Source organism: Myotis yumanensis, unplaced genomic scaffold (genome assembly GCF_028538775.1).
Source record: "Myotis yumanensis isolate MYYU_CA2020_CCGP unplaced genomic scaffold, mMyoYum1.0.hap1 SCAF_11, whole genome shotgun sequence".
Taxonomy (NCBI): domain Eukaryota; kingdom Metazoa; phylum Chordata; class Mammalia; order Chiroptera; family Vespertilionidae; genus Myotis; species Myotis yumanensis.
In genome coordinates, this window is record NW_027223762.1 from 23,683,576 (window position 1) to 23,707,074 (window position 23,499).

Below are 23,499 nucleotides of genomic sequence, written 5' to 3' on the forward strand. Positions count from 1 at the left end.
GCGAACCTTTGGAGCTCGGTGTGTCAGCATTTTGAAAAACCCTAACTTAACTCTGGTGCCGTGTCACATATAGAAATTTTTTGGTATTTGCAACCATAGTAAAACAAAGATTTATATTTTTGATATTTATTTTATATATTTAAATGCCATTTAACAAAGAAAAATCAACCAAAAAAATGAGTTCGCCTGCCACCTCTGACACGCGTGTCATAGGTTCTCCATCACTGGCCTATGACATAGGACCTATGTCAACCCTTTCATCTTCCTTCAGAGACGAATTAATATTAATTAGATAATACTGGCTGCATGAAGACAGTTGTTCTTTATCTGACTCTTTACACTTTTACGTATGCTTAAAATTAGTTTGTTTAGATTCACTCATCTTAAAAACTCAGTGCCTGAACTGCAAGAACTGTAAGGTCCTCTCCTCAACTCCAGCAAGCTCCTCTAAAAGCTGTCAATATTTAATGCTCCTACTTCTTAACCCACAGTCACTCCTCAACCCGCCATCGCCTGGCTTCTTTCCATACAGCATGCTCAAAGTGATACCAGAAAGATCCATAAGGATCCCCAATTACCAAATATACCTTTTTCCCTCTGTATCTTGCCAAACCTCTCTGCTACACTTAACCAGTTAACTGCCACGATATTTTGAATTTAATTAAAAAAGGTCTGCCGCTTGTGTCTATAGACGCTTATGGCGTACAAATGGTCAATTATTTTACCTCCTTCTAAAACTCTTTTTCCTAGTCTTCCACAGGATCATCATCTGATTCTCCTCATACTTCACTGCTCTTCCCATGTCTCCTTCTTAAGCTCTCCCTCCTGCCACCCATGCTTCAGTGGTCCACCCTGACCTGCCTTCCTCACCAACTCCCCTTGAGTGAAATCTTCTATTCTCATGGTTTCAAATACCAAATACATGCTGAAGACACTCACAACTAGGCCTTCATCTCAGGATGCTCCCTTAAGCGTCACACTACTATAACCTAATCTCCTTTTCCCTATTTGATTGGGAATTCCTTAAAGACAAGCACTATGTATTATCTTTGTAAACCCAAGTGCCTAGCACAAATATGCATCTGATAGTTATTTAACAAAGAATAACTCTTTTGTTGAATTAAGTAATGATGACTGATGATTTTAGCTTCTTATACAGACCTAAATCATAACATAATCAGGTTTACATTAAAAGATAAAAAGGGCTCCTTACCACGTGTTCTAGTTCTTCAAAAGTTTTACAGTTTAGCAAAGCTCTTAACAAGCATTCGGACATCTTTCCCTCCTTCTTAATTTTCTGGATTGTACCACGAACCTTCTTAGCAACAGTCCTGAAAATAAAAACTTTTGTAATATACAAGACCTATATGTTAAAACTTTCTCTTTGAAGCTATCTCCAACTCACAGAAATGTTGCAGGTAAAGTAAAAAGTAGTTTTTCCCCCCTCTGAACCATTTGAGAATAAGTTGCCATACATTCAAGTATTTTATGTGCATTTTCTAGAAACCAGAATCTTCTCCTACATAATATAACCATCAAAATCCATTAATTACTACTGATGTTACTATCATCTAATCCTCAGATTTCAGACTTCATTTAAGTTTCACCAACTGTTTCAATAATGTCCTTCAGAGTGAATTCAGTTAAGAAGCATGGGTTGCATGGGACTACCATGTATCCACAGTGTCCTTCAAGCTGAAACAGTATTTCAGTCTCTCCTTCACTTCAAAGCCTTGATTTAGAAGGCTTGATTCAGGCCAGTTATTTTTAATAATGTCCCACAGTTTAGGTTTCTCTAATGTTTACTCACAATTTTATTCAGATGGTGTTTCTTTAGCAAAAATGTGTTGCTCTCACTGCATCTGAAGTGACAGATAGGTGGCACAATGACTTTCATTTGTCCTATACTAATTAATTTTGATTATTTGATTAAGGTAGCATGTGTGGGCTTCTCAATAATACAGGTATTCTTTATTCCCTTTGTAATTAAGTATTTTGTGGTGAGGTACTTTGATCACCCCATTTATCAATAAACTTGCAACTTATTCATTAATTTATTGCATTATGGATTCATAATTTATTTTTTAGTTGTTATAAGCCATTGCTATCATTTATTTTAATTCTCAAATTGTTCTATATTTGGCCAGAAGTACCCTTCAAGCTAGAATCTGTGTCCTTTTTGACATATCTTCATCATTCTTTGAGCACTTCCTTATTCTCTGACAAACGACATTCCAGGCTCATCTTTTACTTACCCTGCACCAGCCCTGGAATGAGGAGAATGGTGGTACTTAGACACCAACTTATGGGTGACAGGTGTACTCACTGCTATTGGGTATCACTGCTCAGGAAAAGTACACCTGACACTCATAATTGATTTCTAAATACCGTTTTCCACTACAAAGAACCAGAATTTCATAGAGAAGCTGATTCCAGAAATCAATGTACAGGGATCAATGCACAGGTAGGGGGGCAAGGGCAAAGCACAGTTGTTCTACCACTTTATAATAATTTTTCACTATGAATATGCAATCCTTCTGTTTTTTTTAATGCCTCTCATCCTATTTCATTACCTGTTCCTATTTACACGATCTGCCTAATAATGCTATTGCTAAAATGATGGGCAAAAGGCAAGGAGATAATACAAATTAATAAAAATGATAAAAAAATAAAATTAAATCTAATTATGGGAAAAAACAGACAAAAGGCAGGAGATTTCAAATTAAAGATGAAGCATATGCAGTCCTTAGATTACATCCTATATGCCTTTTACAGTCCTGGTAGCCCGGGGGCTGGAGCCTACTAGAGTCATTTTGACAAAAGACCAATGTCCTATTGGCCATCATATAAGGAAAAGAGGCATATTTAGAGGAAATACAGAAAGCTTTTCTTTAATCATATTCTTTAATTTACTTTTTAATAGTGACTCCTTCAGTTGGCTAAGTGATTTTGCCTCTCGAGTAATCAGGATCAAGGTTATTAATGAGCTTTATTCAATAGCATACAATAACTCTCCATATATTAGCATTTTAATTCTCCTGGCATTTAAAACTTCAACAAAAGGGATGGAAAAGTTAGTGAGTTGCAAGTTCCCCCAAAATCACAGGAAGCTTATTGGACTTGTTGTAAAAATAACCCTTAATACTTTTAGAATGGCTTAATGGTAGTATACCAAATTTTAATCAAATTCTTTTTATAGACTTGAAGAACATATATGCTAACAACATGGCACCTGGAATGTAGGAGACATGCAATAAATGCATGAATGATGAAGACTGTTTTCATAAACTTTACTGAATAATACAAAGTCTTACAGTCTTTATAGTTTCTACATGTGTATTCCTGAGTTATAACAATAAGTCCATAGGCATAATATTTTTAAAGGGTACTTTCCATTCTATAACTTACAATCCCGATATAAAATCACCATCCCCTCTAAAATAATTGAAAAAGAAAATATACATATTTCCTACCAAACTCTATTCTGCCAAAGAACTTCCCACTTAGGGTCTTTATAGTAGTAAGAGGGCAGTTTTGTACAAGCTGTTGAAGATTTAGACAAAATTTAATTTTTCTGAGTTTCCTGCTGGCAGTCCTAATTTTCCATTATACATAATCATTTCTCTGAAAGATGACAGTCAAACTCTTAGGCACATACTTTCACTGAAAACCACCTTTTTGACACATGCCCAAGCTATGCATAAACACATTAGCAGAAGGACTCTGTACAGCCCTAAGTAAGTAAACTAGAACTGACTTACTCTGTCAGAATAGGACTATAACCAGATAATAATGATGCAAAACAAAACACTGAAACTGTTGAAATACATTGTCATTCACTTCCTCACTGTTTCTCCTCATTGGCTCACATACCCTCTTTCCCCTCACACTAGGCTCGTCTCTTCCCAGTTTCTTACCGTAACTCCTCTAGTGTTTGTTGAACTTCTCTCAAGTAATCAGCATCAAGGTTATTAATGAGCTCTTTTCGATAACGTACAATGAAGGGAATTGTATTATCATCATTAAAGAGACGAATGATGTTGCCACAAACCCAAGGTTCAATATTAGTTCTCTCAGATAAAACCTGCAAATTAAGTACACTTAGTGATTTAGAATCCTGAAAATTAAACATCTATCTATAATATGTAATTTAAAATACAGCATCAAATAATGTTCTCCAATCACTTAGAAATTACTTCATGTGGTTTAAAAATTTTTTTCATTAAAAAAAATATGTCTATACATATATAAATTGACAATCATAAAATAGTCATTTCACTAATTTAATAAAATGCAATTGAAACCACTCTGCATCATTTATATTCTACAGGGCTCAATGAGATAGGCACTTTTTTTTTCTCAGATTGGTCACAAGGATCAAGGAGTTGGTAATTCGCGGTATTGGCGAAAGTGACAAGAAAAGGCACTTTGAGTCATTGCTAGTGAGAAAGTACAATTTGACAACATCTATCAATATTTACAATACATAAATCCTTTTATGCAATAATCCCACTCCTAGGAATTTATCCTGACAAAACCTAATTTTGCAATGGGGAACTGGTAAATAGATCATGATATGCCCACAGAGTAGGATGCCATACAACTGCTCCTATATGGACTAATTTGGAATGATTGACAAGAAGTGGAAACACGGCTTACTTTCAGGAAAGATAACTGGTTGGATGAGAGTTAGGACAGAAATATCTATATCTTGAATTTTGTATCATACACATATAAGCACTCCAAATTCAAAGTAATTAAGTCTTAAAAACACACTCAAGTCTACATGTACAAGTTTCAGCACAAGGTACATGTAAGCAGAAGAGTTTAGAGAAGTCAGCCTAGAGAAGAAAAAGAATGAAATGCAATTTCAGTAACTCTTCTCAAAACCTAGGCAGCTTTGTTCAAAGTAAAATATAAAAGGCCTTAAGTTTTATTAGTATTTCAATCTTGATGCACAAGATCTGCCAAAAAATAAAAGAACAGAAAAATTATTAAAGGAGTATCATAATCAACTAGCTAATAAAATCAGGTAATATGTAAAATAGACTGAATTTCAAAACTGGAGATGAAATACATGACTAAACTCCAGAGACTATTAAGACTAATTGTATCTTGAGCCAGCCATCAAGCTCAAGATCTGGGCTAGAACTCTGGACAGAGATATTTTTCCTCTGGAGAAAAACGATTTGTACGTGTAGAACCTTGAAGCTGAGGATGACAGTGCAAAGAGAATCACGAAGAGAGTATTTCAGTGTACTTTCCTGTTACACAGGTCAATAAATAAAACTGACCTGTTATACAGGTCAATAAATCTCCTTTATTGCTTCAGCTAGTTCAATTGGGGTTTTCTCTTATTGCAACCAAAGAACTCTAATCAATGTCCTCACTGTCACAGTGTGTTCTCTATCACAGCCATCTCATCTGTCACCAAAGAAGCACACTAAACTCTGAAATGTCTGTTCCTTCCCCTGGAACTCCTTTCTGCAAGTATATTTACCAGAGCCACAGATCAGGACTTTATGTTCTTTAGACCTTCCATCCAACCTCTCTGTGTTACTATGACTATATTTCTAGAACAAAGATATAATAATTCCTTTGTTTTTAATTTTTCTTCTTCTGTCCCAACCTCCAATGACTCTTATCTATCTACTGGTAAAAGTCCAATCACTACAGCATAGTTTTAAAATTCCTTCCCAAGCTTGGCCCCAAACTTCACTGTCCTCAAGGAGTTAGCAATCTAGAGGTGAAAATAAAATGTTAATGCAACCCTGGCCAGTGTGGCTCAGTTGCTTGAGCATAGTCCCATGCACCAAAAGATCGCCAATTCAATTTCCAGTCAGGGCACATACACTGGCTGTGCATTTACATGTATTAACAGTGTGTATGCTGCCTGTCTGACGTGGCTCAGAGGTTGCGCATCAACCTAGGAACCAGGAGGTCACTGTTTGATTCCCAGTCAGAGCACATGTCTGGGTTGTGGGCTAGATTCCCAGTAGGGGTCGTGCAGGAGGCAGCCGATCAATGATTCTCTCTCATCACTGATGTTTCTATCTCTCCCTCTCCCTTCCTCTCTGAAATCAATTTAAAAAAAAAATTTTTTTAAAGAGTGTGTATGCTGCCACTTATGGCAAATTTGCTCCTTGAAATTAAGAATAATAAAACTACATATAAGCAATCATCACTTTTGGGCCTCCAAATCATCCGATTTTTTCTGTCTTAATTTAGTTAAACATTTATTTTAGTTCATATCACATGCCAATAACCACACAACGCCAGTGATAATCAAAATATAAAAAACCAAGTCCCTCTTCCCAACAAGCTCACAAGCTAATGATAGGAGCATTAATAGAATGTCAGGGAACCAGCTAGAATGTAAGCAATATTAACCATGCTCTGTTAACCGTGACTGTTTTATTCTGATTAAAGATGGCACATTCTAACCTGGATGGCAGTGGCACTGGGGACCTGGGAGCTGACCTGGAGATGCAGCCCTTCCTCCCCATTTGGAGCTGCCCATTATCATGGAAAGATTAACAACTTTGTTGCAGAAACCAGAGCCAGAAGCCAGAATCGCTAGCCCTTTGAAGATCCCCAGCCCTTTTTGCATACCTGCAGGCCTTTGCAAATCTCCCTGGTGCTTACCAGTTAACTGGCTATTTCCCCATGTGACTCCAGCCCTTGTATATCACTAAGCACTTTGAAGATCCCCAGGCCTTTTGCATATCTGTAAACTGCCCATTTGCCACCTTTCCTTTGTACTTATACCTATATAAGCAGCTGGCTTATAGTGGACTGGAAAGAGCAGATTTTTGTGAATGACCTGCTGCTCTCCCATACTGCCTGCAAAATTGGAATAAAATAAATGCTCACATATGATTCAACCCTGTCTCTGATTTATTCGCTTGAATAGTGACAGGCAGCATGGACCCACTGTTTGTCCGGTTACACTAACAGAAGAAAGACAGGGTAGCAGTTAAACTACAGTGTGATTTGTACTCTGACAGAAGCATATATTGATTGTTTTAAGAGCACAGGGAAGGTAGAAACATCCAGAGCAATGAAAAAGCAACAAGAAAATGAAGATATCCCCAGGCAGCCAAACGGGGGCAGGGATTCCAGGATGAGAGACTGCATATCAAAAGCCACTGATGAGAAACCTAGGCACATTTTTTAAGTTGCTACACATCCAGCAATGCTCAAATGTACAAGTGGTGTTGAGGTGCAAAATGAAAAGGTGAATGGTGAATTCTGTAGAGTTTGAACTTTAGCCTATGGCCACTATTAAGCCACTTAATGACTGACCTGCTCATTACTAGGTTTCAGCTGTTGAATCAGTAGCCTGTAAACCCCTATGAGTCAATGAGATTTGTGGACCAGAGCAGTGGTTCACCATGTGTGATCCCCAGAGTAGAAGCACATGCATCATCTGGGAACTTCTTAGCAATGCAAATTCTTGAGCCCCACTCCAGATCGACTGATTCAGAAACTCTGAGCTAGGGCCCAGCAATCTGTATTTTAGAAAAAATGAGGCTAACAACAAAGAAATGTTTAAGAGTTAAAAGGAGAGAACAAACCTTAAGGATGGGTAGGAGTAAGGCAGAGAACTACTGCAGTTTTTTACTTTTAAACCACTCACACTTTTATTACTTTAATAATTTGTATAGTTAACTGGTAAATAGGAATGAGAGTAAAGTAAGAAGGAAGGCAGCCTTGAGATTTTTTTCCCTATAAGATTTAAATAGAGAGGCACTTTAGGTGAAGTGTTTTAAACTAACACCTATATGAGGCTTATTATATTCTAAGCTAGCACCTATATAGGGTTTATTATATTCTAAACACTTCTACATATTCAATATGAACTCATTTAAACTATATAAGAGGTACTATCATTATTCCTATTTTACAAATACAAAAACTGAGGCCCAAAGAAGTTAAGTGAATTGCCCAGTCCCCCGAGCTATAGTACCCTTTCAAAACTTTGATTGTGTGCAAACCAAGATGATTTTCTTTTCAGGCAAAAACACAAATTAATCAAATTGCCTTTACTTCTCTTCCTGAATCCTCCTGCAGTGAAGTGAGACATGGTGCCTTCATAATGCCCCCGGAGTGTCTAAAACCTACAACAAAATGGCATCCTCCCAGTGATTTATTCCTTCAAGTCTATATTCCCATTCCTTCAGTTTAAAAAATAAAGTCTAGGCATCAGTTAATAATGTTATGCCCAGACTTCAAGATTCCCAAGAAACCACATCAGGGAGCCAGCCAATCGGATGCAAAAGCATAAGAATCTGTATTTCAAGTTAGCTTGAGCTCTCCATCCACCAGACTCACCGACACCACGGCAAACCAAGTGGCTGAGAGAGCGAACCCCGCCTAGAGACCGGTTATATAGGGGGGGGTCGGAGTAAGGGGAGGAGAAAGGACTGTGCTCTGCCGATTGGCCAGGCGCAAGTCGATGTCTTGTTCCTGGGTGTGGCTAGCAGAGTCTTAGACTTCCGGGAAGAAGCTCCTTGCCAAACACGTGGAGGACGTAGCCCTTACCCTGGGGCAAGATGGCCCTTACCCTGGGGGAAGGTGGAGGGCCTAGCCCTCGCCCTTTCAAATAAACTATAGCATTAATCAGTCTTAGGCAGCATCTACATTTTAAAAGATCTAACATTTAAATTAAATGACTCTCTAATGAGTAGAATTGAGAATTTTCTATTCAACATCATTCCAAAAACCAGCAATTAAATACATTCCTTCTGAAAGCTGTTAATTCCTGCTATTCTTTTTACCCTTACATATTCATTTTATTGGATCACTTATCAGAAACAGAAAGTTTTTTTAAAGACTGCAAAAGGAAAAACTAATCTATGCTATTAGAAGTCAGAGTGGTTACAGGAGAGGGCATTGGGGATTAGAAAAGGTTATGAAGGAAGATTCCAGGGTGCTGTTAATGTTCTGTTTCTTGATCTGTAAAGTTGGATATATGATGACACTTCTGAAGATTCATTAAACTGTATACACTTAACTACAATTTCCTGTATGTATACTTCAAAATAGTTTTTAAAAACTACCAGCTATATATTAGTAACAAAAATTTTGTTTTACTTAATTCTGAAAGGGCCGGCGGGGCACGTGGCCCCGCAGGCATCCGGCAGGGAGGATGGCGGGCAGCCATGGCCGAGGCAGCGCCTGACCAGATAGGCGCAGGCCCGCGGACGCCCAGAAGGACCCGGGCCGCCCTCCTCGGCCTCCGAGTCACTTTCGGGCCGAGCAGCGGGCGACCCAAGGGCCAGGTGGGGTGGTGGGCGGCCCACCTCCCGGTGACGCCCACGGCGGCAGGCCTTGCATGGGAGCCGAGTGGCTGGCTTCCCATCCATTAAGGGACCTCCATTTTGTATGGAACCATGTGCTCAGCGAAGGCTCCTTCCCCCTCGGAAGGAGCCTCTGCTAGCCACACCCACCATTTCTCTGGACTAACCAATGGTAATCAAGGGAAGTGCACGCCATCGCTATGACCACATCCTGTGTAATGGGTCACCAGCTCGCACCTGGCCAATCGGCGGGGGGGCACAGCCCCCTCTCCCGCCCCTACTCCAACCCTCTATGAAACCCCTGGTTCGAGCAGACTGCTCTCTCCTTGCCACCTGCTGCTGCGCCAGTAAGGAAGGTAGAGGAGCTAAGCCCGGGCTTAAAAAATAAAAGACTCTTTGCTTTTGCATCGGATTGGATGGCTCCCTGGTGGCTTCTTGGGAATCTTGAAATCTGGGCATAACAAATTCATCCTGGAATAAACAGTTTGACCCAATGAGTGATGCTGTGCTTATATACAGAACTGCAGAGAGAAAGCTAACTCAGCTCACCTCCTTCCTCTCCTACTTCTTTCCCCAATTTTGTCATCCCATAGTCTTCTTCACCCATATAATCACACATCATCTGTTGCAAGAAAGGGGTAAATAGCTAATGAAGAGGTTTTGCTTGTTCTTCCTCCTTAATTTAGAAACTTTGCAAAAATATTACATATGGCTGCTCCACTCCCCTACCACTACACCCCTCAAAATAAAGAGACATATATCAATCACCACTTTGGAGCATTTGATTTTCTCAAAAACTGCTTGCAGCTAGTCACCTCTTCAAATTCTTATAATGCTCAGGGTATTCACAACATATTTGCATAATAATATAATGTACTTTGACAAAAACTAGTTTCTGATGGCAACCCCCCATTTGCAGCTTGGGGGACAGGCCTGAGAAGGAGCAGGTTCTCTGGCTCAGTGATCTCTAATCCCTGATTAGTAAATAGACACTATGTTTATATGTGAAGTCTATAACTAAGTCAAGTACGGGCAATGCAGTTTTCCCTCCCCAAACAAAACAGTGATGTTCCTGAGAGAACAGTGAACTTTTCAGAGTTGGGAAACATGCCTTGAAGATGGGGGGAAAAAAGAGGATCAGGTGTCATGGTTGTCAGGGTTCATGGGGATTATCACACAAAATGAAGGAAATAAAAATGCCATTTCTCACATGTTCAATCTATAATAATAAAAGAGTAATATGCTAATTAGACCGGATGGACGAAGCCAGTGCTGCGAGGGAAGCCGTACACAGATTACAGGCATTTAATTGTTCCAGACCTTCCCAACCAACATGGCATCACTGACTCTACTCTTCTCAGTCCCCATTTCCCCAACACCTGCTTCTGTTCTCAATCAGGTTTGAAAGCAGGAGTGCAGTGCTATGGTGAACTTATTTTCTCTCCCACAAAATTGGGGAGTTTCTCCTGTTTATGGGGGAATAAAAAGGCATAGGAAAGAAAATCCACACATACCACAAAAATTGTCTGTAAAAGTTAATTCAAAGTTAGACAAGGATGACTACATCTGGTTAAATTTTTTAAAACCCCAAAATGTAAATCACACCTAAAGTTTCCCAGACTGCAATACACAGCAGGGGAAGGAATGCACATCAGAATCCCAGGACAGACAACAGGGAAGGAGGTCACCCCCAAGGTAGCCTGAGGGGCAATGCTATTATTATTATGTAAAATGTTCTCAGACTATGTTGGGGCAAACAAAAAGGTTGAGAATCACTTTTTAGGGCCAGTTCTTCTCTACCAAAGCCAGCAAAAGAAACTGAGATAAATCCGACTTCCCCTGATATATTATGGTACCTCAATTCAAACAGAATTTTCCTTTAAGAAACTGCTAGGTCTTGTTCATAGTTTATTACAACATTACACTGTATTAAACAGATGTACTACGGCCAATGACCCAATCACTTGCACGGCTTTACAAAGAAATACAGTCCAAATTCAAAGCAAAAACTTAACAAGGAACCTTTGAGGGCACCATCTGTTGGCACACTGTCTTATAGCATATGTTCACTAGAACACCCTGGCGGAGACATCCCTTGCCTGAGGTCACAGCTCTTAGCTAAAGAGCTGATGACAATAAGCTATGATACAAAGCAGCATACACAGGAAGGGAACCAGTGACCAGAGCCTCCTGAAACCCTAACAAACGGACAAGAGAAAACTCCCAACCCTTCCCTTAGCCACTAACACCCTTTATGCTAGTCAAAAAGAAAGGAATCACCTGAACTAAAATACAGAAAAAGGCTGCACATACCTGTACTATGTCCCAGTTCATTTCCGCCTCCTCTACAACATTGCTGGCATTTGCTGGAAACCTGACAGGCTGGCCCTGAGGACATGATTCAGTCTTTATTTTCTTTAAAGGGGACTGATCAGCTGTACAGTCATCCTCTTCCTTCTTGCATGCCCCTTCCCACAGGGTGCTTGTGGATGGTGTCTCTGTACTGTTACTCTCACTCTTGAAGTTGCTAACTTTGTTGGCTTCTTCACCAACTTTCAGCTTTTTGGTCCTTGGAGCTGAAGGTGACTGAGCTGAATTTTTCCGTTTTGTCTTTGCTGTTTTCAGAGTCTGCACAGTATCCAATTTATTTTTTCTGTCTTCCAAATCAACATCAGCAATAAGCACAGAACTATTCTATCAAATCACAAAGAAAACACACGATAATTAGAAGATAAAAACAAATTACCATGAAGTATTACTCAGGAACAGATTATTCACACAATAACTTGGAACAAATTATTCACACAATAACTTGGAAGAATCTCAAGATTATGTTGGGGGGGCAATCTCAAAAAGTTACACACTATATGATTATATTTATATAACATTCTTGAACAAATGAGTGGCTGCCAGAAGTCAGGAATTGGGGGCAGGGAGGAGATGAGGGAAAGGTAGGGTGGGAAGGAACTGGGTGTGGCTATAAATGAGCAACACTAGGTCCTTGTGGTGATGGAACCACAAGGATCTGTGTGGTGGATACACAAACCTACACGTGATAAAACTTAATATACACATGCACGCACACATAAATGAATACAAAGAAAACTGGAGAAATCTAAATAAGTTGAGTGGGATTTATAACCATCAAATCCTCATTGTAATATTTTCCTATATTTGCAAACTCGATGAAGGGCACATACTATCTCTCTGTATGTTTTTTACAACTGTATGTGATATTATCTAGAAATAAAAAGGTTAATTTAAAAAAATGACTAAAGGATAGGTCTACACAGCCAGAAAAACCAAGAAAAACTTGCAATCAAAGCAGTGGTTCTCAACCTTCCTAATGCGGCGACCCTTTAATACAGTTCCTCATGTTGTGGTGACCCCCAACCATAAAATTATTTTCGTTGCTACTTCATAACTGTAATTTTGCTACTGTTATGAATCTCAATGTAAATATCTGATATGCAGGATGTATTTTCAGGGGTCGCGACCCACAGGTTGAGAACCGCTGACAGAGAGAAAAGAGTAACACACAGTGACAAAAGGCAACAGGCTACACCTGCCACCAACTTATGCAGATGGATACAGGACAGAAGAAAGTGTGACAGCAGGGTAGTGTCAGGGAGTTTGCAAAGAAGTCCGCACATGTCCAGAGGCCACTTGATGCACAGCCCCCACCACATACGTGCCCAAGTGACAGCTCAGGTGTGAAGGAATGAGACCTGGCACTCATTTCGGCACTAAATACAGGAGACAGTAACATCACCAGTTAGGAAAGCAGTGCAGCGGCCCTGTGTCCAGCTAACGGACCTACCAGCTCCTTAACAACCACGCCTTCCGAGCCATCGCTGATCTTTAGGGTATTCTTCTTCCCCCGGGGCACCCTCTTCGGTTTGGACTCCTTGCAAACAGGCTGCTTAGGGTTTCTGGGGACTTTCTTTTGGGGCTCCCAGGCACTATCTTCCTTGTCATCTTCTTCAGAGGCAGATGATCTAGAAGTAAATTGACAGAAAAAAATTGCAGGAAAAATGAAGCCAAATGTCAAAGTAAAAAAAAAACACAAAAAGACAAACATACTTCTTGAAAAAAGAATAAGGTATGTGGTGTTTAATATAAAATGGAGTGATATGAGCACAAGCTATGAACAGGTATTACTAAAAACGGAAAAGTTAATCAGAGACCAATGTAAAAATAGCCCCCGATATGCTGTAAATCACAGGTCTCTCCATTCACCTCTCACCTAACAGACAACTATACACACACATACACTCAAGACACAGGAAGTCATTTATTACAGTCAGCAATGAACTGGAGCATGCCACACCATAGTCACTGTGAGGTTTTCCATCTTAACAGTGAAAAGCACTTAAATAATTGCCTAAGTACTAACCGTATTCATTTAAATTGTATTAGGTTATTCAAACCAATGTAAGGAGTGGGAAATGGCTCTAGGAAGCACACTCAATTACATAAAAAGCCACTACCAAGACCTTCCAACTGTTTTGTTTTTGTTGTGTTTTTATTTTTGTTTTTCTCCCAGACCTTCCAGAGTGGGAAGGAATAAGATGCATCTTTTGTTTTCATTTTTTTTAAATTGATTTCAGAGAGGAAAGGAGAGGGAGAGATAAAGAGAAAAAAACATCAATGGTGAGAGACTCATTGATTGGCTGCCTCCTGCATGCCCCACACTGGGGATCAAGCCCACAACCCGGGCATAGGCCCTGACCAGAAATTGAACCGTGACCTCCTGGTTCATAGGTTCATGCTCAACCACTGAGCCATGCCGGCAGGGCTCCAACTGTTTTTACTTAAGCCTTTTTTTCCTTTCACAGAACGGATTTGTTTCCTGATGAAACGGGATCAGGTGCAGCTACAGTACAACATTTCTAACAACTCAAGAATCAAACTCATAGCACTAGCAGAGCAAAAGCAGCATGTGAACTTTGGGAAAGGATCATCATGCTCCGTCAATCCAGTTAATTTTATTTCTTCCCACAATGTAAAAGGTCAATACTGGCAGGAAGGATAACTACTTCCTTCACTGATTAGTGAATAAGAGATGTTTGGCTTTTTTAATGTTTAAGTTCTGCCTAGAGGCAAAACTTGATTGGATGACTGCTTAGCTAAATTATGCCCTAGGAGAGCATAGTTACAATAGGTCAGTGGTTCTCAACCTTGGCTGCACATTAGAATCACCTGGGAATCTTTTTAAAATCCTGATTTCTGGGCCTCATCCTCCAGAAATTCTGTTTCTTTGTTATGGGGTGGGGCCACAACATTAGTAACAAAAAAAAAGAATTTCTGGAGGATGAGGCCCAGAAATCTCAGCCAAGGTTGAGAACCACTGCGATAGGTGAAGCTACTGATGGTCTCTAAGTGAGTTATCTTCAGAGGCAGACACTAATTAAAGCCTAAGAGCAGTCAAAAATAAATAAATAGCCAAAACCGGTTTGGCTCGGTGGCTAGAGCGTCAGCCTGCAGATTGAAAGGTCCCAGGTTTGATTCCGGTCAAAGGCATATACCTTGGTTGCGGGCACATCCCCAGTAGGAGGTGTGCAGGAGGCAGCTGATCGATGTTTCTCTCTCACCGATGTTTCTAACTCTCTATCCCTCTCCCTTCCTCTCTGTAAAAAACCAATAAAAATATACTTAATAAATAAATAAATAAATAACACCGAAAAGCATGAAAGTAACATAGCACAATAACAGGTAAATTAAAACAATGAGATTTAGAAAACCAAGAAATCAGAAAACCAGGGTTCTGCTCTTCATGCCATTACCAAACTGAGCTGAATGACTTCATTTCACCTCAATCTCATCATCCCCCAATCAGGAATTACTAACTTTATTTCACAGAGAGATAATGCAAAGATCACATGACAGGCACAAAGTGCTTTCAGTTATTAGGAAGAAAAACTTAGTACAGGTATTATTTTATTATACATGAGGCAGTTCTAAGACAGCTAGTCAACACTCATTCCTAATCGCACTTGACCTCTCAGCAGCACGGGGCCCTCACTCCTTAGAGCACATCTTTCACACCGAAAGGACACTGCTCCTCTGGTTTCCTCCTGCTTCCCAGGCAGCGGCTCCTTAGACCAGCGGTTCTCAACCTGTGGGTCACGACCCCTTTGGCGGTCGAACGACCCTTTCACAGTGGTCGCCTAAGACCATCCTGCATATCAGATATTTACATTACGATTCATAACAGTAGCAACATTACAGTTATGAAGTAGCAACGAAAATAATTTTATGGTTGGGTCACAACATGAGGAACTGTATTAAAGGGCCAGAAGGTTGAGAACCACTGCCTTAGACCCTTTGCTTACTTGCCCTCCTCTCCACAACCTTTCAATGTTGGGAACCTCTCAGACTTAGTCCTCAGCCCTCTGGTCTCTACACTCTTTTTACTAGATGACCGTATCTCATCCTATAGCTGAATATAGAGGAATCTCAATTTTATGTCTCCAACCTGACCTGAATTCAAGAGGATGCCCACTTTCACTCAATGTCTAGCGATCATCCCAAACTTACCAAGCCCCAAACAGATCTCCTGATATCACCACCCTCACACCTGATCCTCCTCCAGTCTTCCCCAATTCCTGTCTACTCTATCTTTAAAATATATACCAAATCAAACCACTTCTCACCCATTTTAATCTCATTTCCAGTCCCTCTCTGCCTTGGTGACTCTGGTCTGGCCACTGGTCTTGCTGTTCCCTGAACACTCCAAGCGCATTCCTGCCTCAGGTTGTCACACTTGCTGTCCCACAACTTGGAAGATCCATCTATTCCTTGTCTATTGCAAACTACACTCCCAAATCTCATTTAGATCTCTTGTCACACACTCCAAAAGAACTTTCCCAACTACTGTAACCAAAATGTCTCCCACTCCAACCACTCAGCATGCTCTCTTACCTCTTGTCCTCTTTTATGTTTCCTTACAGTACTATTACTGTCTAACATTAATCGGTCGTTTATTTAACAAATTTCTTCAGGGCACCTACTATGGTGCTCTAAAGCAGAAGTTCTCAACTGGGGACAATTTTGTCCTCGCAGGAGGGTCAAGGAGAATGGGAGGATGCTATTGGCATCTAGTAGATAAGATACCCCAGATGCTGCTCCATTTCCTATAATGAAAAGGACAGTCCCCCACAGCAAAGAATTATCTGATCAATAGTGTAGAGGTTGAGAAACCTTGCTCTAAAGCAATACAGGGTGGAGCGAAAGTAGATTTACAGTTGTGAGTATGTGAAACACAGAGTTTATTCTTGTATTATTATTTATTAATTATTGTTATTATTTTCCATATGAGCAACTGTAAACTTACTTTTGCTCCACCTGTATTTAAAAATTCCTTGCTTTCATGCAGCTTACATTATAATGTAGATATTATGTTAAATTTTTAGTTTGTTGCCTGGTGTGGCTCAGTGGTTGAACATTAACCTATGAACCAGGAGGTTACGGTCTGATTCTGATTCAGGGCACATGGCCAGGTTGTGAGCTCGTTGCCCAGTGTGGGGTGTGCAGGAGGCAGCCAATCAAAGATTCTCTCTCATCACTGATGTTTCTGTCCCTTCCTCCCTCTCTGAAATCAATAAAAATATATGTATTTTTAAATGTTTAGCTCATTATTTTCTTTCTCCTTGTTCAACAGTACCAATACCAAAACAGAACCTGGGACAAAGCATGAATTTAATAAATACCTGTTGCATGAATGATTGAACAAAAGCACAGCCTTCTTCAATCCAGATGACTTAGAAGTTAGTGAAAAAATGCATTAATTCCCTGAAATATACACCATTCTCCCACCCCACCCCCCACCCCCATAAAAAGAAAACAATATGCTTACAACTCAGAGAAGGAAGAAAATTCATCTATGGGTACTGCGGTCTGGACCTTTACTTTTGCTCTTCTTGGCAATGATGACATCTGGAAGAAATAGAACATGAAATCAGCATGATTTGAATCACCTGAATGACTGATGACTTATTTTGTCTGCAAAATGTGTCATGCAAAACTAACACTCCAATAGCTGTGCTGTTAGAAAATGCTGTCAGCGGGAAAAATAGGGGTCATTTAAAGCCCAAACACAGGTTTCCCCTCTTATGTGGCTGTGGCTGCCAATTATAAGAGCAGCTAACACCTTTCCAATGGTTTCAAAAGCCTGATGAGTGTGAGCCATCTTTGGTAAAATATTAGCTCCTATAGGGTGACAATTCATAGTTTTTTAGAATTATATGCTTGAGTATACTACACGTGTTTTTAAAAATATATATTTTATTGATTTTTTAACAGAGAGGAAGGGAGAGGGATAGAGAGTTAGAAACATCGATGAGAAACATCAATCAGCTGCCTCCTGCACACCCCCCACTGGGGATGTGCCCGCAAACGAGGTACATGCCCTTGACCAGAATTGAACCTGGGACCCTTCAGTCCACAGGCTGATGCTCTATCCACTGAGCCAAACCAGTTAGGGCTACAAGTGTTTTTGAGGGTATATCAGACAGCAAACTATAAAATATATAGTTCTTTATTAAACTACATCTAAACTATAAACTGTAAGAACTATTTTCCCTCTTCTATGTCTTCTTACAGTATAAACAAGTTTATATGCAAAGTTGACAATGTTGATTGACTGAGTAGACAGCTACGTTATTCCTAAAACAAGATAATCCATTCCCTTATAATAAAAGTTTCAATATTTAAATAACAATTACTAAAGCCATTGAAAAATATTTATCAAATTCAAAGGCCCAACTCTAAAAATTAAGACATGATACAGGAAATAAGCAGATTTATTTTAGCTGATAAATTATCTAGGGTTAAACTGAAGTTTAAATACCAATATTCTTAGGAACTGTTTATCTACCTCCATTCTCTAATATTCCCTTACTGTGTGTCATAGGATTTGTTAGATTAACCAAAATTTAATCTATTTCCATGTGGTTTTTTAACATATATTTTTATTAATATCAGAGAGGAAGGGAAAGAGAGAGATAAAAACATCCATGATGACAGTCATTGATCAGCCGCCTTCTGCACGCCCTACACTGGGGATCCAGCCCACAACCCAGGAATGTGCCCTGACCTGGAATCAAACTGAACCGAGACCTCCTGATTCATAGGTCGTCGCTCAACCACTGAGCAACACTGGCCGGGCTATTTCCATGGTTTTAAATACCTATATCAACTACTTAACCCACTCCTACCCCATCTCAATAAATTGCACCACCATCCACCTAAGACAGATGATTTTTTGCTAAGCCAGAACCTTCAAAAAATGTTAACAGCTTCATTGAGCTATAATTGACATGCAATAAACTGTACATGACTTAAATGTACAATTTGATGTTTTGACATACGTATACACATCTCCACAACCAAGATAATGAAAATATCCATTATTCCCCAAAGTTTCACTTGCTAAGTGAAAGCCTTGCAAATCCTTTTTTCTTTCATCTCCCACATCCAGTCTATTAGTAAGTCACAAATTTTTCCTCCAAAATATATCTTAAATCTCTATAATCTTCAGTGAGTCTTTAGTCCCCAATATCTCTCACCTGGACTACTGTACTGGCCTCTTAACCAGCCCCTTTGCTTCCACTCTTGCCCCTACAACCCATTCTCCACATACCAGTCCAGGTCATTTGGAAAATGCTTAAAAACCATTTGATGATCAAATCTTATTTTTTTACTATTGCCTTCTAAAGTGCCCACAGGACTGGCCCCCACCTACCTTTCTAACTATATGTAACACTTGCTGTATCGCCACAACCAGTCACAACATTCAGTTCCTGTGACAAGCGTGATTCTTTCCCACCTCAAGTTCACCCTGGGTGGAGTACTATTCCTCCTGCTCACCAATAGGCTGGCTCCTTCTTATCTCTTACAGCTTAGTACAGCGGTTCTCAACCTGTGGGTCGCGACCCCTTTGGGGGTGGAACGACCCTTTCACAGGGGTCGCCTAAGACCATCGAAAAACACATATATAATTACATATTGTTTTTGTGATTAATCGCTATGCTTTAATTATGTTCAATTTGTAACAATGAAAATACATCCTGCAGATCAGATATTTATATTACGATTCATAACAGTAGCAACATTACAGTTATGAAGTAGCAACGAAAATCATTTTATGGTTGGGGGTCACCACAACATGAGGAACTGTATTAAAGGGTCGCGGCATTAGGAAGGTTGAGAACCACTGGCTTAGTATTTTAGGCCTAAAATGGGTGTCCTGGAAATAATATTATAGGACCCTGTTTCCTTCCTTTATACAGTACTATATAATATAACCTATAACTATCCTTACTTATTGTCTGCATCCCCCAGGCTTACTTCATGACAGTAAACACCATGAAGGAAGAAACCACGTTAACCTTATTCATTTCTGCATCACACAGAGCCTGGCATTTAATAGCTGCTCTGTAACTACTTGTTCAATGAACATAAGAATATATTTTTAAATGGTCTCTATAGAGGAATACTGTATGCATTTGTTTTCCCCATTACTATTAGGCAAAATCACACATTGTTTTCTTGAAAAAGTGACGGTATGGAAGACCATTCTTATTCTTAGTGGCTTGAGATGTTCCAGTTTACCAAGCTGTCTTATTTCTCTGGGCACATGAGCACATTCAAGTCAATAACTTGGGAGGTTTCTGTGATGTTACTAAGGGGAAAAGCACTAAACTAGAGCAAGTGAAGATCGGGAGGAGGGCACGGAGGAACCTGCATACACACGAATATTAAAATAGGAAAAGCCACCACTTAAAAATTTAAGAAGTAGAGCAGAGGGGAACAGCTTTCTAAGAGGTACCTAGAGAAGTTTCCCCTGGGGGTACCATCCTACGTGCTCTGACTGTCAGCGGATACCCAACTGAGCAACACAAACAAATACTAGACCTGAAAGAGCCTCAGAAACCAGAGGCTCGCGATCTTTATGAATGAGATCCAGCGAGGTTAAAGGGTTTATGCTAAAGGAAGAGCTATGTGGCAGAAGGAATAGAACCCAGAGCCCCCAACATCAAGACGAGGCCTGTTTCCCATTCCACATACATTACATTAATCACATGCTGTCAGGTAGGAGGTTCCAGGAAAGTTGCCTAGTTTCCACCCCTCCTTCCCTCAACAGCTGTTCAGCGCCTCCTGGATGCCGGGCACACCGCTGAGAATGAAGTTGATTCTGCCATGATCCGACAGTAAAAAGGATGCTTCCTCCCCCATCTCCGAAAATGTGAGGTATAAAAACCACCGAGGTTTGCTCGGGCTTTCCTTTGTCTGCCTCTATGAGCTAAGAGCTGCATTTTTTTTTTTTTTTACTAAGACCCTACGAGGGGTTTTCTGGATGCAAGTTGGTAAATACAGAACTCAAACAGTAAAAACTTCTCACTTTTAAAAAGAGATGTTACTCCCCCAAATGAGCGCTCAAAACTGTTAGCATGGCCCCCATGACACCGGAGCCCGGACGCCGGGCTCAACCTAGCCCGCAGGCACGCCGCCAAGGCGGACGCTCAGCTCACCTTCCCGCACCACGTATCCAAAGGCCCGGGATTCTGTGTGTGTGCGACCGCGTCTTCCGGCTCCCGCCGGAAGTTTTTCAAACTCCGGAAGTCCCGCCTCGCTCCTCCTTGACTGACTGCAAAAGGGCTGAGCTCCCCGAGTAGGGTGGAGCCAAACTGGACCGAGGTGAGAGCTGAGGGTGGGCGGGCGAAGGGGGCGGGATGGAGGTGGAGCCTCACGTACAGCAGTTGCGGACCCGCTTTTCTTTCCCTTGAACTGCTCTGCTCTCTTTTCAGTACATTATTTGAATTTGCAGTAGGAAAATGAAAAGCAATCAAGTTTTACACGCTCTAAAATCAAGTTTTAAATGTTTTTAGTTAACTTGTTTTTTAGCGTACTTCATTATTTCCTAAGATCCAACGTCGAGTTTTGCTTCAGTGTTATGAAAATATCCAAATTTTCTGATTAGGACTTCTGGTAAACCCTCACACAGCCCAAGAGGCTCCCTCTACCTTAATGGAAGAGGTTAGCGGGCCGTTAGCCCTACAGTCATCATTATTTTACATTGGTCTCTCCGGCAGTTTATTACACTATCAAGTACAGGTTTTAGAAACCTTGTTCTTTGAACCTGTTTCTACCTCCTCCTGTTTTAGCTAACCCCTTACCCTATAAGGTACCCAATACAAATTAGGGTAAATATTCACTGAATTAATTGAGGCAAACACAGGTCCCAGGTACCCAAACTTCTTGGGCTAGAATGGAAAAAGCCCTGCGCCATTTCATTTGTCAGATTCTTTGAAAGTGCTAATAAGCTAGTATCCTAGGTGAGCCCTCCTCCAGATCCAGTATTTCTGTTTCTCTTCCCTCAAAACACAAAAGTAGCTCCTATTTTTTATTACAATGATTCCCAAGTATCTTAGCTTTGTGGACGAAAGGGGCCACATGCTAACCTGACAAGCTCAGGGGAGGACTGCATGGCAGTCTTGCAAACTCAAAGACCTAAAGTAACTACAAAGGATGGTCTGAAATTAAACTTTAACTAAAAGCCGTTATGGTGGATAGTCACTTCCTAGGCGGGCATCTTCCCTGACAAGGTCAACCTTTACCTTAACTGAGCCTATCTGTCTTTTTGCCTCTGTAATAACATATCCTTTTTTTTTTTTTTTTTTATTATTTAATAATTTTTATTTCTTAAAGTATTAAAAAGAGTATTACATATGTCTCCTTTTTTTCCCCCCCTTGACATTCCCCCGGCCCCTACCCGCCCCCCCCGTGTCTTGTGTCCATTGGTTAATCTTATATGCATGCATATAAGTCCTTCGGTTGATCTCTTAATTCCCCCCCCAAAACCCTCCCCAGGCTTCCCACTGTAGTTTGACAGTCTGTTCAATGTTGCTGTGCCTCTGCATCTACCCCTGTTCATCAGTCTATACTGGTCCCCATTATCTGTCCCAACCTCACTGGAGCAGTCCCAACCTCGCCGGGGCCGTCTCAGCCTCACCGGGCCGTTTCAACCTCACCGGGACCGCTTCAACCTGACTGGGGCCATCCCTACCTCACCGGGGCCGTTTCAACCTCACCGGGACTGTCCCGACCTCACCGGGCCAGTTTCAACCTCACCGGGGCTGTCCCTACCCTACCAGGGCCGTTTCGACCTCACCGGGGCCGTCTCAACCTCACCGGGGCCACTTCAACCTGACCGGGGCCGTACCGAACTCACCGGGGCCGTTTCAGCCTCACCGGGGCCGTCCCTACCTCACCGGGGCCGTTTCAATCTCACCGGGGCCGTCCCGACCTCACGGGGACCGCTTCAACCTGACTGGGGCCATCTCTACCTCACCGGGGCCGTTTCAACCTCACCGGGGCCATCCCGACCTCACCAGGCCAGTTTCAACCTCACCAGGGCTGTCCCTACCCTACCAGGGCCGTTTCAACCTCACCGGGGCCGCGTCAACCTGACCGGGACCGTACAGAACTCACTGGGGCCATTTCAACCTCACCAGGGCCGTCCTGACCTCACCGGGGCAGTTTCAACTTCACCGGGGCCGTCCCTACCTCACCGGGGCCGTTTCAGCCTCACCGGGGCTGTCCCAACCTCACTGGGGCCATCCCGACCTCACCGGGGCCATCCCAACCTCACTGGGGCTGTTTCGACCTTACAGGGGCCATCCCAACCTCACTAGGGCCGTCCCAGCCTCACCGGGGAAACACGAAGTTTGGCCCTCTGTCCCCTGCCGGGCGGCTCCCTGCCAGACAAAGTCTCCAGGCGTTCCTGGTGGCTGGACATCCAGCACTCCTGCTCAGACCACGCCCTCCACCAAGTGCACAGACTGCCCGTCTGCCGTCCCCCAGCGCCCCATGTGAGACTGGAACTGGTGGGCATGTTTGTGCGCCTGATGGTACAGCGGTTCCACAACGCCAGCCAAGTCGGGCCCAGCCCGGGCCTGCCCCGAACCCGACTCTGCCCCCCGAGTGCATCCCTCCCGGATGCAAGGAGCTGAAATCTGCAGCCTGCTGGGTTGGGCTCTGTACTTGGTGCCTCTGCATATCCTACTCAGTCTCAATGCTCTTCTTTCTATGCGCGGAGTTGAAATCTGCAGTTTGTTGGGTTGGGCTCTGTACTTGGTGTCACATCCTACTCAGTCTCAATGTTCTTTCTCTCCTTCCAGTTGTAGAGCTTCCA

The 23,499-nt window shown here is 41.6% G+C and overlaps 1 protein-coding gene across 2 annotated transcripts in view; it reads right to left on the reverse strand.

Annotated features, from left to right (window-relative positions):
* The window catches only part of SRBD1 (S1 RNA binding domain 1), a 169,337-nt gene extending 148,461 nt beyond the window's left edge, over nt 1-20,876 (reverse strand). For both annotated transcript variants that reach the window (XM_070429136.1, XM_070429135.1), the window contains exons 1-6: nt 20,837-20,876; nt 17,161-17,240; nt 13,123-13,300; nt 11,616-11,996; nt 3,918-4,084; nt 1,214-1,331 (exon numbers count right to left, since the gene is read on the reverse strand). In XM_070429136.1, coding sequence (XP_070285237.1) covers nt 1,214-1,331; nt 3,918-4,084; nt 11,616-11,996; nt 13,123-13,300; nt 17,161-17,240 — 924 coding nt within the window. In that variant the 5' untranslated portion in view covers nt 20,837-20,876. The remainder of the gene's footprint in view (nt 1-1,213; nt 1,332-3,917; nt 4,085-11,615; nt 11,997-13,122; nt 13,301-17,160; nt 17,241-20,836) is intronic.
* Between the last annotated feature and the right edge of the window lie 2,623 nt (nt 20,877-23,499).